This window comes from Trichoderma gamsii (assembly GCF_001481775.2).
Source record: "Trichoderma gamsii strain T6085 chromosome Unknown Scaffold_46.2, whole genome shotgun sequence".
NCBI lineage: Eukaryota > Fungi > Ascomycota > Sordariomycetes > Hypocreales > Hypocreaceae > Trichoderma > Trichoderma gamsii.
Genome location: NW_020171383.1, coordinates 182,658 through 195,985, shown reverse-complemented (window position 1 = coordinate 195,985; position 13,328 = coordinate 182,658). Strand labels below are relative to the sequence as shown.

The 13,328-nt window shown below is 51.1% G+C and overlaps 3 protein-coding genes across 3 annotated transcripts; 1 reads left to right on the top strand and 2 right to left on the bottom strand.

Annotated features, from left to right (window-relative positions):
• Positions 1-965: 965 nt before the first annotated feature.
• Positions 966-3,305, bottom strand: TGAM01_v209455 (hypothetical protein; the record flags this gene model as incomplete). The annotated part of the gene is made up of 1 exon (XM_018809910.2): positions 966-3,305. One exon carries the CDS (start codon positions 3,303-3,305, stop codon positions 966-968), a length of 2,340 nt encoding a protein of 779 aa, XP_018656880.2.
• A 476-nt stretch (positions 3,306-3,781) lies between these two features.
• Positions 3,782-5,166, bottom strand: TGAM01_v209454 (hypothetical protein; the record flags this gene model as incomplete). Its single annotated transcript, XM_018809909.1, has 4 exons — positions 3,782-4,169; positions 4,220-4,802; positions 4,867-4,925; positions 5,066-5,166. The coding sequence occupies 4 exons, from the start codon at positions 5,164-5,166 to the stop codon at positions 3,782-3,784; spliced, it is 1,131 nt and encodes a 376-aa protein (XP_018656879.1).
• A 1,535-nt stretch (positions 5,167-6,701) lies between these two features.
• Positions 6,702-7,326, top strand: TGAM01_v209453 (hypothetical protein; the record flags this gene model as incomplete). Its single annotated transcript, XM_018809908.1, has 2 exons — positions 6,702-6,867; positions 6,932-7,326. 2 exons carry the CDS (start codon positions 6,702-6,704, stop codon positions 7,324-7,326), a joined length of 561 nt encoding a protein of 186 aa, XP_018656878.1.
• Between the last annotated feature and the right edge of the window lie 6,002 nt (positions 7,327-13,328).

Sequence of the window (13,328 nt, the reverse complement as noted above, 5' to 3'; positions counted from 1 at the left end):
CATCACATCACATTCAAGAACGCCCATTTCTGTCCGTTTTACAATTGTCGTTTTTTCTTTATTTTCTTTTATAATACAAAGCACTCCTCTATCCAATGAAACAGATTACACACAGCGTTGTGCCCTGAATAAGCCAATAATAAGACGAAGCCGCGCGCGCAGTTATTTATTAGTACCCTGACAAACAACGGATTTTATACACGGAAAACCCAGGTTGTTGTTCTTTTTGTTCCCTAACAATACCAGATCTGATTCCAAACACACACTAAGACAAAGGAAAAAGTAACTCAAGACGAGGGACCAGGGTGAGATCGCAAAAAAGGGAAAAGCGAAAAAAAAAAAAAAAAAAAAAAAAAAAAAAAACTCCATCTAAGTCCGGTTCATAAAATCCCAGCAAATCCGTCATAAAATCCCCAAATTTCCATCCTAGAAATCCGATTCCGACCCTCCAAGACAAGAGAGAGCAAGGTGAGTGTATATATATAATGTATATGTCTTCTGCCAAGTTCTATTTTATGATTTCTTTTTCGAGCAGTTTTTTGCTTCTTCTCTCTTCTCTCTTGTCGCCATCATTTCTAGGAAAACCCCGTGTGGGCAAGTAGAGGCCATGACGCGCCTCTAGTACTCTATACAGCTGAAAACAAAAAAAAAAAAACTCCTTTAACGATAGGTAAGAATGGCACAGGACTCCACGCAATTGCGTCACAATGTCCGCTTGGGCGCGTAGGTCCTAACAAAGACTAAGCAAGGAAGTAAGGAAAATATAGGTGTACATCGCTAATGATGCATGGAAGTCGAATAGCGCATGCTTGCAAAGATGATTGCTTAAAAGAATAGCTGGCTTCGATTGTGGTTTTGGATGTGGTGTGTAGGAGAGTATGTCGGTGTGAAATATGTAGGTGTGTAGGTATGTGAGCGCGCGTGTGTATATGTGTGTGTGTGTATGTAGATGGAGTATATCCTTGTTAGATACGGTCGCCAGTTGGCTTGATGTAAGATCGAGGGAACAAGGCATACTGCCCAACGGGTGGTGCCTGGCTGCTCAGACTTGCAGTCCTGGATCGAGAGCGGCGTTTCTGGCCCGAGGATGCATCCTCGTGAATGATCGACTCACTAGCATGAGACTTGTGAGATGACTTCCTCGATGGAGCCAGAGGGAACGAGATCAGCTCAGGAACAGTGTCTTGTGGGCTGGTCATATCCCCCTCCGTCTCAGCGTCAACAGGTGCCGGCACTTCAGCCTGAGCCACAGGCAAAGGCTCTGCGGACTCAGTCCAAGAGCCAGTCATCTTGTGCACAGATCCGCTGCTGCTGGCGGTATTGCGAGTGTAAAACGACCAGGTAGAGTTGGTAGAGATGTGGCGATCGGCAGTTGTATCAGAGTAAGTGGAGACGGTTCCCGTAGTGGAAGTGCTCGCTCGCTGCTGTGACCACTGAACGGGTTTGCTGTTTTCATCATAGAAAGCAGGTTGGTGGTAAGGGAGCGTCAAGTCATCCTCTCCGGGGTACTCGTGTCTGGCACCCTCCTCGATCAGCATCTGCTGATGGAAGTCACCAGGGATAAGCAGCGATGGCGACAGGGTAAAGCCGTGAGACTCCTTGAAGCTCGAGGCGTGCGATGCGCGGAACTTCTTCTTGTCAAAGATGGGAAGAGAAAAGTTGTTGGCGACGGGTGCAGTGAAGACGGGTGTAATGGCCTCCTGGACAGTGGGCGTCGACGTCTGGCTAATTGGGCTCAGACCTGGGCCGTCAAAGGTGGCTACGGAGAGCATATTGGGCGACGACGTCGCCGTTCCGATGGGCACACTGCTCTCCTCGATAGGAAAAGCATCCTCTACCGGAAGAGTGTCGCTATCACGAGCAGTGTCCATCGAGTCACGTTCCCATTGGTAATCGCAGTCGGCTTCCGCTTCGTGGTCATAGCAATAGTCGATGTCGTCCTCCCAGCTCTCTTCGATGGTTCCAAAGTGAAATCCATGCTTCTCCGATGACTCGACGACGGCATGCTGGGGCACGGACGTCATGTGGAGGTTGCCAAGAGTATCCGATGCATTGCTCGCTGGGCGATGAGACCTGCGCAGCATGGGGACGGATTGACTGCCACGGATAGACCGTCTAGCTGCTGCACTCTCTTCCTCTTCAGGGACGTCAGCAAGCGGGGTCTCGTACGTTGCCAACGTAGGGCTGGCAAGAGGCCAAGAGGGCTCGGTGGGCGAGGGCTGGATTGGCGAGAGCTTTGTCTTGTAAAGATGATACTCTTCTTGACTTGTCAAAAGCGGCGCAGCATAAAGAGGCCCAATGGGGGGCACCGGCTCGACAGAATCATCGGGGTTGAACGGCTGCGGGTGGCGGAAACCTCCGCTGGTCTTTGGTCGCTCAATGACGACGGTAGGCCGCTCGTCAACGTCTTCTTCGTATTCCTCTTGGAGGCTAGGGCTCCGAGATGGCGAGCCGGGGGAGCCTGATACAGGCGCGGTGGGCTTGATGGGAGATCTGGGTGGTCTGGGAGGCGGTGACATGGAAGGGGTGCTTCCTCGCAGCTGGTCCTGTGATCGAATGCGTCTCATCAATCGACGAGTTCCGTTAGGAGGAACGGCCTGGCTCTGGCGGTTCAAGCCTGCGGGTCGTGAGAAGAAGGCGCCAGAATCGTTGTAGGCGTCGGGATGGAACAAAAGACCAGACCCCTCGGTCGGGTTGATGACATTGGGGGCGCTGGTTGGGCCCGTTGCCCGCATCGTCAGTTGCTCGGGGCCCTCCTGCACCTGGGCAACACTATCGCGATGCGTGTGAGTGACATGCTGAAAGTTGTAAGGGCCTGAGATGTTCATCTTCCGCTGGGCAGCTCCGGTGTCGTCTCGAGAGGCTCGTCGGCGAGTGAGAGCCTGTATAAAGGACTCTTTGTGGCTAGTGGAGGCGAGGGCGCTGTCCGCTGGCGCCTCGGCGGAATACATGGAGCTGGCTGAGGACGAGTTGGCGCTGCTCTCCCGCTTGGATCTCGCTCGTCGGTGGAAGGGGTTCTTGCCGAAGCCGTAGACGCTATCCGAGCGCTCTCGTGAATGGGCGCTGCTGCCGGTGGACTTGACTGAAGCGCGTCTACCGAGCGACAGATTCTCCAAGGTCTGCTCCCACCCCGGGCTCTCACCGTTGGAAGCCACAGACGCGGACGCGGCGGTGCGGTGTCCATTCTGGCGGCGCAGCTGGGAGGCTCGCCTCATCTGCGAGTTGAGCTGCCGTATCCTGCCTGGGGACGGTGGCCTGTCCATGGCAGGCTCGAAAAAGTCGGCGGCACTCATATGAGGAGACATTGGGGAAGATGGTTGGTTGAGATTAGGAGAAGAAGGAGCCGTCGACGACTTATTCAAGTACCGGATGGAAGTCGTCTGAGGCCTGGCCCTGGACGCCTGCTGCGGCGCCGGGTGGCCAGAATTGAAGGCTATGGCATTCATGCTCCACATCGCGAGTCAAGGGCTGGGGAGGGCGACGATAGACCATGCCCTCTGGGGATCTGCGGCGAGACTGACTGATCCAGGGTGAAGAAAGGCGATGGGGCCTCTTTTTTTTTTTTCTTGGTTTGTGCTTTTCTGCTCGTGGGCTCCGCTATTCGTATGAGTACCTGTAAGGATATCGCGCTCTGTGCTCCATATACATACAGTACAAGCAAGAGGATGAAGACGAGGCCAGGGGAAGCCGGTGGTGAACGCAATCGACAGTTCGGGCAGGGCGAAGCGTGAGTGGATATAGTCTACTCAGCACAAGGCGCGAGAGCAGCGGTCCTGGTATATTATATCTGGATGACGGAGCTGAGCTGAGCTGAGGCAGAGCGCACGAGAGGCTTCCCATCCAGGACCCTGGAAGAGACGTCGCCCAAAAAAATGCCAAATTTGGGGGCTATCCTTGACCCCAGGTCAGTCAGGAGATTGGACCGCGGAACCTCTTGCTGGTGGGTAGCGTCGACGACCGGGGGGCAGCGATGGAGACGATGGTGCTGGGGAACGGTTCCCTGTTGGTCTCTTCGCCGACCAGGTCCGGGACCCCTGACGGTGGCCAGGATGCTGCATGCTGCCGAGTGCTGGGATGGTTTAGCACCCTGTCGATATGGATGCAGGCCGACGGGACCGGTGAATGCAGGCAGCGTTGCACGAACCCAGCTCGGAGTGCGGAAGAGGTGCCTGGTCGTATTCACCAGCATGAGCCCGTCAACCCGTACAGTACAGCATACCCAGCAAGCCCAGTCATCGAGCACGGTGCCGCTTTGTGTGATGGACAAGGCTGGGCTGCAAGCATTGCAGCAGCATTTGGGCCTGATGCAACGTGCTTGTGATGCCTGGGCTGCAGGAACGCGCGCCCCCAGCGATGGGCAATAGTGCGAAGCTGTGCGCCTGCAACATCACCGCTACTGCTGCTGCGTCTTTGGATCGCGAGATGAGCGAGGACCGCTCGCGTATGGCGTGGAATCGCACGGAGTACTCCGAGCTCCTGGCAATCACAGTTGGCGATGTTCTGCGCTGCTTCTAGAAGGCGTGCCAGGCCGTTGTGCCAGCGGCATCCGAGACAGCGCGGCGCGGGCGACGGCGTGTCTCGTTTGGCTGCAGCTGACGGCGATGAGGGCTGCGAAGATCCCACGACAATTTGGCTAAAAGCGCGATCGATGGTTGAGGCCTGGTGGTGGAGACGGGCAGATTGATTGATTGATTGCTTTGGCTTTGGCTCGAGTTGACAAGAATGGTACCGGTACGTACAGCGGTACGAAGCACTAAAGGCTGGCACTAGCCCAAAGCGCTGCGCACGGGAGGATTCCGTGCCTGGTGAGGTAAGAGCAGCTCTAGCGTGCGCCAAGCTCCAGGCACGCCGACTCTGCGCTTGTACCTGTACTAGAGCCTCTAGAGCCCGCTAGAGCGCAGCCACTGCGGTCATTGTCCAGCGACCTGTCCTGTTCAGGGTGCGCTTGTACTGCTACACCTACTTGTACACTGCTTCAAGTCAAACAAAGAACACGAGTCCTCTCTCTGTTCTATCCCGTTTCCCACTCGTCGGGGAAGAGGCCACAGGGCAAGGATCTGCGCACGCGTGGCAGGTCGCAGAAACGGTCCAATCCGCAGCGTCGGGTCGGCGCTGTGAGCAAGCGACTGCCCTGGACGAGAAGGATTCAAGTGGTGCAAATTGCATGCTGTGCCCTGCAATAGCATTCTCACTCTATATTATCGAGCTTGAGCTCTTTCAAACTAGTAGCAATATTACGATACGGTAAGAATTGATGTGATGTGATACCAGGTAGGGACTTTAGCTTCTGCAAGGCACATGTAGAGTGTACAAGGAGTCTATGGTACAGGTATACCAGAATTACCTTACCCATATGCAAAATCTCAGGCCTACTGTAGGCATAGACTTACTCCTGTCCGCTATACATGTCTGAAACCAAAGAGCAATTCATGAAATTGGCCTTGATAAACATGTAAACTGCACAGACCATTGCTTTGCTGAAGACTGCTAAACAGTTTTAGCGCCTTTGGCACAAGCCCAGGCTTCGTACATCTGGTCCTACTAGTAGTACTTGTAGGTAGGTCAAGTAGCTGTACTGCAGAGTGTCGGCGATATGCGGTCGTGCCTTCCCCTCACACCTTCACAGGCCGCATATGCAGGAACGAGAATTGATGTTGGTCCTTTGGTTGAAGAAGGTTTTTATTCGCTCAGCACCCACACCGCGATGATCCATCCCAGACTGAGCATTGCAGCCGATGAACAGCATCGCTCCATCGCACACGCTCGGATTCAGACCTGGCATCCGCTGTGCTGAAGGCATCTGGGAGACAAACAGACAGGTACGAAATGCTGTTGCTATGGATGTTACCAAGCGCGGTCCACGGCGATAACGCAAGGCGACCGCGAGTGTCTATTTTGGCAGCACTAGCTCTCATTGGGCCTCTTGAATCGAGCACCAACCACAGCAACAAACACCAGTGGGGGCCTTGAAAAATCTCGCTCGAGATTGCACGCCAGGGCATCCCGTCCACGGCCAGGCGCCCTGCGAGAATCCAAGAAACGAAGCAAGGCGACGAATCCAAAGAGCAAGGGGCTCCATCGCCGTCTGTACGAGTGCCGCTAGGGCTCCTCCCCGCCAAAATGCTCTTGATCAGCAAGGATTGGCTTCCGGGCCGGCCAGCAGTCGTGAAACGTCTGGCTCGGGGGCCTAGGCTGCTCCTGGGACACCAGCATGGCCCCCCAGCGTGGCCTTGCTTCAACGAGGTTGGGCAGCTTTACGAAGCGTCCACGATGAGCAGCAGCGAGGTCGAAACGGGAAAGACAATTTGAGCTGTCGATTGTGATCGCTGCGCAGAAGAAGCTGCGACATACTCCCATGTCCCGTTTCGAGCAGCGGAAGGATGGCTTCAGGATTGCGGCCCAATTGCTACGCTGGAGGCCACAACTCAGCTCCGCGGTTCACGAGCTTTTGAAATGCTTCTTGCTTTTGAACTTTTACATTTGAACTTTTGCATTTTGTGAGGGGTTTTCTACTCAGCCGCTGCATGTCCATAGTATGGACTGGAACTGCATCGCACAGCTGTTAGCGTTCGAGCCATGCAGACTCGAGCATGCAACACATGCAACGCTCCGGAGCCATGAGGCCAAGAGGGACAGTGGCCCGTCCGTACATGACGACGGGGCCCTTCCGAGCCATTCTCCATGCGTGCAGCAGGCCCATCATGGTGAAGCACTCAGGGATCCCCAGCGATGCTCCGCTCGTGCTAGACAGTCCCAAGAAGACGGATACCGACGACAGCGCATGGGATGTGGCCGTTGCCCGATGCCTACCTACGCAGCCCGTGTGCATGCTTGTGCGATTCTATATTTGCTTTGTGGCTGCTGCATGTAAGCTGAAAGCTTTTACAATACGAAGATGCGTGCATTCGAACGCTAGCAGCAATAATATCAGCGCACACGAAATACTTGGCTCCCTCCTCGGATTTTTACTTTGCTCCGAACCCAATCAACTGCTTGTACCAATTTGAAGAACGAGAAACTACGATATGGCGGGTAGCACAAAAGACTGCCCTTGCTCGAAGTAAGCTCCTCCAACGAGAATCGCTTCTCGCTCTGCAGATCCCTGCCATTAACAGCACCGCCGGCGTGCAACACGGAGTTGCAGCACCACCACTACTCTATAGCAGACGTGCTACTGGCGGTGTCATTTGTAATTTCCACGTATCTCGTCGCTTATCTCCCCAGTTCATCCAGACCTTTACTCGAATCAATCTCCCGGGTATCGGCCGTCAGGATTGTGCCTGCCAGCGCCGAGGCTTCAGCAAATCAGCCTGTTTTCGACCATGATTTGCCATGAGCCCCGTCCTCCCCATGATTCTCCGGGTTCGCCAAATCACCATCGGCCAAATTTCCGCCCCAAATGATTCCTCCAAGATCCCCGACCCAACAGCGCTGGATTAGACATGGACAGAGGAACTTCTGTCTTGCTCATTACACTCACCAACATTCGCACCCAACTCACAGTTGACTCAACTACCGTAACGGTCGGCCGTTGGCTTCATGGCGGTGGCAACTAACACCGAGCTGTAAGGGCCCGTCGGACCCTAACCAGCTCTTGTTTCTCGCTTCTTTTCTGTTTCGCAGATAGCCGGGGGGGGCAGAAGGGAGTCCGAGCACAGAGCCGCGAGAATCGTGCAGCTCTGTAACCAGATCGTGCAACTTTATTGCCAAATCGTGCTACTCTGCAACCAAACCAGTTCTCGCGACGCAGCCGAAGGGGGAGGGGCTCTCACCCCGGACACCCGCGATTGGATTGGGTTGTTTCATTTTATTGTTTGATGGTTCGCTGATTTTAGTGCCCGAACAAAGGCTCGCCGGCCGGGTAAAGAGGCTGCGGGAATCCCAATTGAGCAATACCATTGGCGCATATTCGGTCCCCGTTATCGCGACTATGCCCTTCTGCGTAAGTAAAGGTAAAGAGGTCATTTTATTTTTCATTTTTAATTAAAATTTCCAGAGGCAGGATGGGAAAAAAGTAAACACAAGCAAAAGGCCATGTAACTCTCTCTGTCAGCTAACCCCTCCATCCCTTGCACCAAAGCACGCAGCCTGTTTCCTGTTTGGGCATGTAAGACGAGAATGCAGAAAACGCATGCCTTGCATCAAGCAGCGTCTCTTCCTGGGAGAACCAGGACGAAAAAAGGAAACCAGAAGTTTTATCGAACAACCATCACCTTATTATGATACGGATTTGGACGGTGCTAGGGTACGCCTCAGCAATTCGGAACATTTCCCACTTTTCTCGTCCACCATTTGTGTCACAGATCAGCAGATGGAGCGTGCTTAGGGTATCGCGTTTTGTCTTTTTTTATCCCCTTCTCTGCGTGTTTTGAAAAGAAACGAAACCTGTCGAGGATTGGTGGAAGAAGAAGAAGCAAGCGGTAACCAGACTTTCTATTTTCATCCATCTTTGCTGTTGCTACCTTGCTGCTACTACTAGTAACCCTGTTGTTACCGCCGCGCGCTTGCGAGTTGCTCCTCTCGTGGTGTTATCGCGATAAACCGGGGCTGGTGGGTTTCGGATTTGTCGCTATTGCTAGCGATATTCATGCATGCACACAAAGTCGCTGCCTTACTGGTGCATATGCATGCAAACGCGTGGGTTCTGTGGTAGCGAGCCACTCTAGACCCTGTTTCTTTGTAGTCTAGACGTTTGGGTTTTGAAGTCGTCATGGTGGTGTCGTTTTTTGCTGTCTCCGGATTTATCACAATTGACTACTGGAGTAATCGTCTTTGACTTTTGCTGTATTTTAGGTATGTTGTAGCATAAACACCTCATGACTAGTCTGCAGTAGTTTACGGTGAACCTGCGGCAAGTGCCGATTTAGTATATTTACTCAAGGTGAATGATTCTTGGTCTAGTATTGCAAATCTACTCGCTTTGAGTTTTCAGAGATGTGAGAAACCTCTGGCTGGAGGGTAAAAAGCTACCCTACAAGGCGTCCAGCCAGACAGATTGCAGCGAAGTGCAACGGTAGTAATGTAGCTTGATCCTGCGTGATCTCTATTGATATAGCGTTATAATAAATAAGGCCAAAAAATAGTCAATGAGAATGACAAGTAATTGCTCTTCAACTTGGGTTCCATACCATGTAACGTATTATTGAGCTGCTTGTTGACAGCGCTAATCTCACAAGGCCGCATCTGTATACTCACCAACCAAACTGAGCCTCTTTCCGGATTTGGAAGAAGCAGATCCATCGCAGATCAGCAGATCAGCATCGTTATGGATCAAGTATCTATGTCTACCCTCCTGGCGATGCCTCTAGGCGACTTGATAGAGCAATGCGCTCCCCGGCTTATCGTGAATGATCTAGCCAGTGCGTTCATGGCTCTTATGAGGGGGAAAGACCCAGATGATCCGGCTTGTGGATTTTGAGGTCCAAGCTCAACAGCTATTTTGAGAGACTGTACATGCAACGGCAAATACGTCGCAACTGTCAAGCTCAAGACAATTATTAAGTCGGATTTTGGTGATATTAGCATATGTCGTACCTAGTATAATGACATAGACATTGTTTTTATGCTTAGCTGGATATCCTTATTGCCAACGTTCAATGGTCTGGCGCGTATCTCTTGAGAGGTTTGAGTGTTATAGACTGAGTCATAACCTCTAAGAGAATGCTGGCCGTGATCTCTGTCTAGAAACCGAGAATGATGATTTTTTGAAGTTCCTCTTTCGTCCGATAACTATAGCATGGTAGTCGAACTGCATGCTGCTGCGCAGATGGTTCAAGATCCAACTACGTCTTTCGCTTGCATTGTCCCCAAAACTACGGTGTGCAGCAACGCCTATAAGCCCAACCTGAAACCCCCAGCGGGCATGATTATCGCTTCAACGGTGCCGCTCGCTCTGTGGATTGCGGCCCACTGAGCATCAGGAAGAGGATCTACAGGTGAAGGAACAGTTTACCGCGAAGCGGAGCCCTCGTGGCCCTGTCTGCCGGATTGCCACAAACGGGGCTATGGATCTGATGATCCTTATGATCGATCAGTTTACTGAGTCTCCATAGCGACATTCGCTCTTATGCATTACTCGAATCTGAAACGATAAACTCAATGACAAGAAACGGGAGTTACCATCGTGAGAGTTTGAGTGGGCTGTGGGTTAAGTCACATGAACCGTGTTGGGCTTTGTTGTGCAACGTTCCTTGGTTGATGGATACTCTATCTCAGACATGGGCAACCCCATACGTGTTGTGGAAAGGGATCTCCAAAGAGTACTTGACCTGCGACTTAACAATGCTATCTCCAATAGTTAGCTTGGCTACTAGTTAATGAATACAGCATGGTTGATATGATTGGCTTGCTATTATTGTTTGCACAGCGCAAGAGAGAATATGGCGTCGGTAGAAAGTTGAGAAAGAAGAGAGAAAGTTTTCCTTACTAATATGGATCTCTTATCTCAGTTGCTGGAATCAATCGACTTCAAGGGGAGCCTGTATACAGCAGCCATCCTTGCCATGCTCAGAAAGGTAATGCTGGATCAGACGTCAGACATCTGCGTTACCGCCGCCTTGACTTACACCGAAAACCAATAACACTGAAATCAAGGTATACTTGTCTCTCTTTGTAAAAAAGAGTTTGTTCATTCTCTTTGCGACACGTATCTCATATGCTGTGTTACTTTGCTTCACATGGTTTGACTCTCCATGCTATAAATTGAGTGAAGACTTATCAAGGGCGTCAAGAAGATGCATGAACAACAGCCAACCTAGATTCTCCTAGTATTGAGCTACATAAATCTTGTAATGATGAATCATAGTTTAAACATTAGCAATATGCATTCCCCCTGATCCCCTCCGAGAAGAGCGAACAGAGTGGTCTTTGCAGCAGAATCCGCGCAAGGGTTGGCTTGGATCATGTGTTGAGGTTGTCAGACTATAATCCTTGCCTATAATACTCGATTCTCCGCACTTTTGGCAATCTTTGAACCCATCTGTGATGCACGTGCTGTGCTATCCACCATGTTTCCAACCCTGTGCCATGGATTCGGCCTCGGTACCAGAGCTCTTCCCTTCCCTTTTCTTTCAAAAGCATGGTTACAATGCAGGGACCTCCACACACTCATGCATACAACATGCGAGTCTTACAAATATCTTTTTGATAGACAGTTATGGCCTCCCAGTCCGACTTTGCGGGGTGCAGAAGAAGCACGGCTGCCGAGGTCACAGTCGCATCGAGGCACGGCACATGCAAGCAGTTTTATTCAGAGCGATAGCCGGGCAGAAAGCTGTGCGGGGGAGCCCAGGATGCTTGAAATAGGAGGCTTATCGGGAACGAAAAATGACCCCCGGCACCGGTAGATGCCCAGCCGGGGCTGATTTATACGCTCGGTTCCGGGAAACTATGGATGAGTACGGCACAGGTATCATTCGGACTCAAATTCGTCCTCGGTGTCATAAGATAAGAGCGCCGCAAACGGGAATCTTCCAGTCAGTCAGCAAAATGAGGCTTGGAGGACTTTGATAGTATTTCTTTTACTGCCTGGTGATATTTGTTCGCTTCTATCTGCTCAAGCTGTGAAATAAATCGTACTGGAACTAGATTTCCTGTCATCTGAGATGTGTTATTCCAACTAGTCCTTTAACCCACTGAATGAAGAACAATCGGTTAAACGCTCATAATCAAGTTCTTTGGACAATGCATATATCAGGACTTTATACATAGAAGTTGCCCTTCGCTGTCATTAATGTGTCCGAATCTACAAGTAAAGAGAATCTCTTTCGCGCAACCACGAGAGCAATACCTCCTCATGGTAATGCAATGCTACCTCCAATGCTACCGTTACCATATTGTATGCGTGATTGCAGCTGCATTTGGCCCAAGCACCGCCGTCGATCGTTTAGGAGGGCGTTTACACACATTTACAACATTCTGCTTTGATGGCTCACCGTGCCGATCTCCGACAAGGATCATGGCCAGATATGGAAGCTCAGAACAGCAACCCGCCGAATTGGGCCAAAAAGCTATTTTAAAGATGCCAAATCTTACCAGCAGGAGTAATGAGTAAAGCTCAGTTTTTGCCACCGATTACTTGCATCTGCAGACACTGTCTTTGAAACAACGGGCTTACATATTTATTTCTCAACAACTCGACTTTACTTTGTAGACCTCGTACTTGTATGGATAGTATCTACTCTAGCACTCAGCACTAGGCATTATTGCCAGGTTTAAGACATTGCGCTGACGGAGGATCCGAGTGAGTAGTCACCGCCATCATGTCCACCACTGACTCGAAGGCGTCATCGTGCAGATGTCCTTGCGCCCGCGCTTTGCGGCCCTGTCTGTGATTCTCCATGGCCCTGCGTGATGAATCCATGGACGAGCATGGACTTCTCGTGCTCGCCAGGATGAATCCCTCCCTGGTTTTTGATGGCATGGTCTGTTCGTGCGTCTGTATCTACAAGTATACTACTAGTGCTACCAGAATATGCATCCCTGTCTTTGGCTACTGTCAGCAAGGTCTTTACTCTAGCTGCATATGTCTGCTGGCATCTTGATGCTTGCATCTCACGCTAGTACCTGTATTATATGCCAGCATCACCGCCACAATCCATCACCGCGACGACGCTAGAATCTAACAAAATACGCCCGCTACAACAAGAGCAGTGGACACTGAGAGGCGCCATGCCCGGCCCGCTGCTGTAGGCCCGTCCCTAACAGCTGTCATATGAAATAAGCTCTGTAAATCTGTAGAATAGACTATAGCATCAGTCTTTGCCAAGGTCTCATCCCAGTTGTACGGATGCCTATTCATTTTCTAGCTTTGACGCAAATCACTCACCGAGAGTCATGAGTGGCATGGCGCCAACCAGGGGGAACTATTCCCACTCATTGTGTCTTACATATTGCTACTGGGATCTTTCAGCCTTTGGGATTCTTGCCAGGGGCATCATCTTTTGGTGGGCACCTGTAAGAACTACAAGTGCGTGCGGCTTTCACCGCCTCGTCATAGGCTCGAGCGTCAACAAGTTCCTCCTCGTGGCATGCTGTAGCCCTGTCGAGATTTACCGCCCAGCCGGGACTATTCTATTCCTTTGCAAGAGATGAGATGAGACGCAATACCCCAGCCTTGTCATTCCCCTGGCAGATTGTCTTTTGTCTACATGACCTTGACTGGCACAAGAATAGTGTGATTTTGTTGAGCTTGTTACTGATAGATACAGCATTATTACGTTTGTCATAAACTGGCCATATTATCTGTCAGAATATCCCAGGAAAACAATAACTCGATAAAATGAGTAACAATGTCGAGAACATTCCCAATACAAGCCAAGCTAAATATT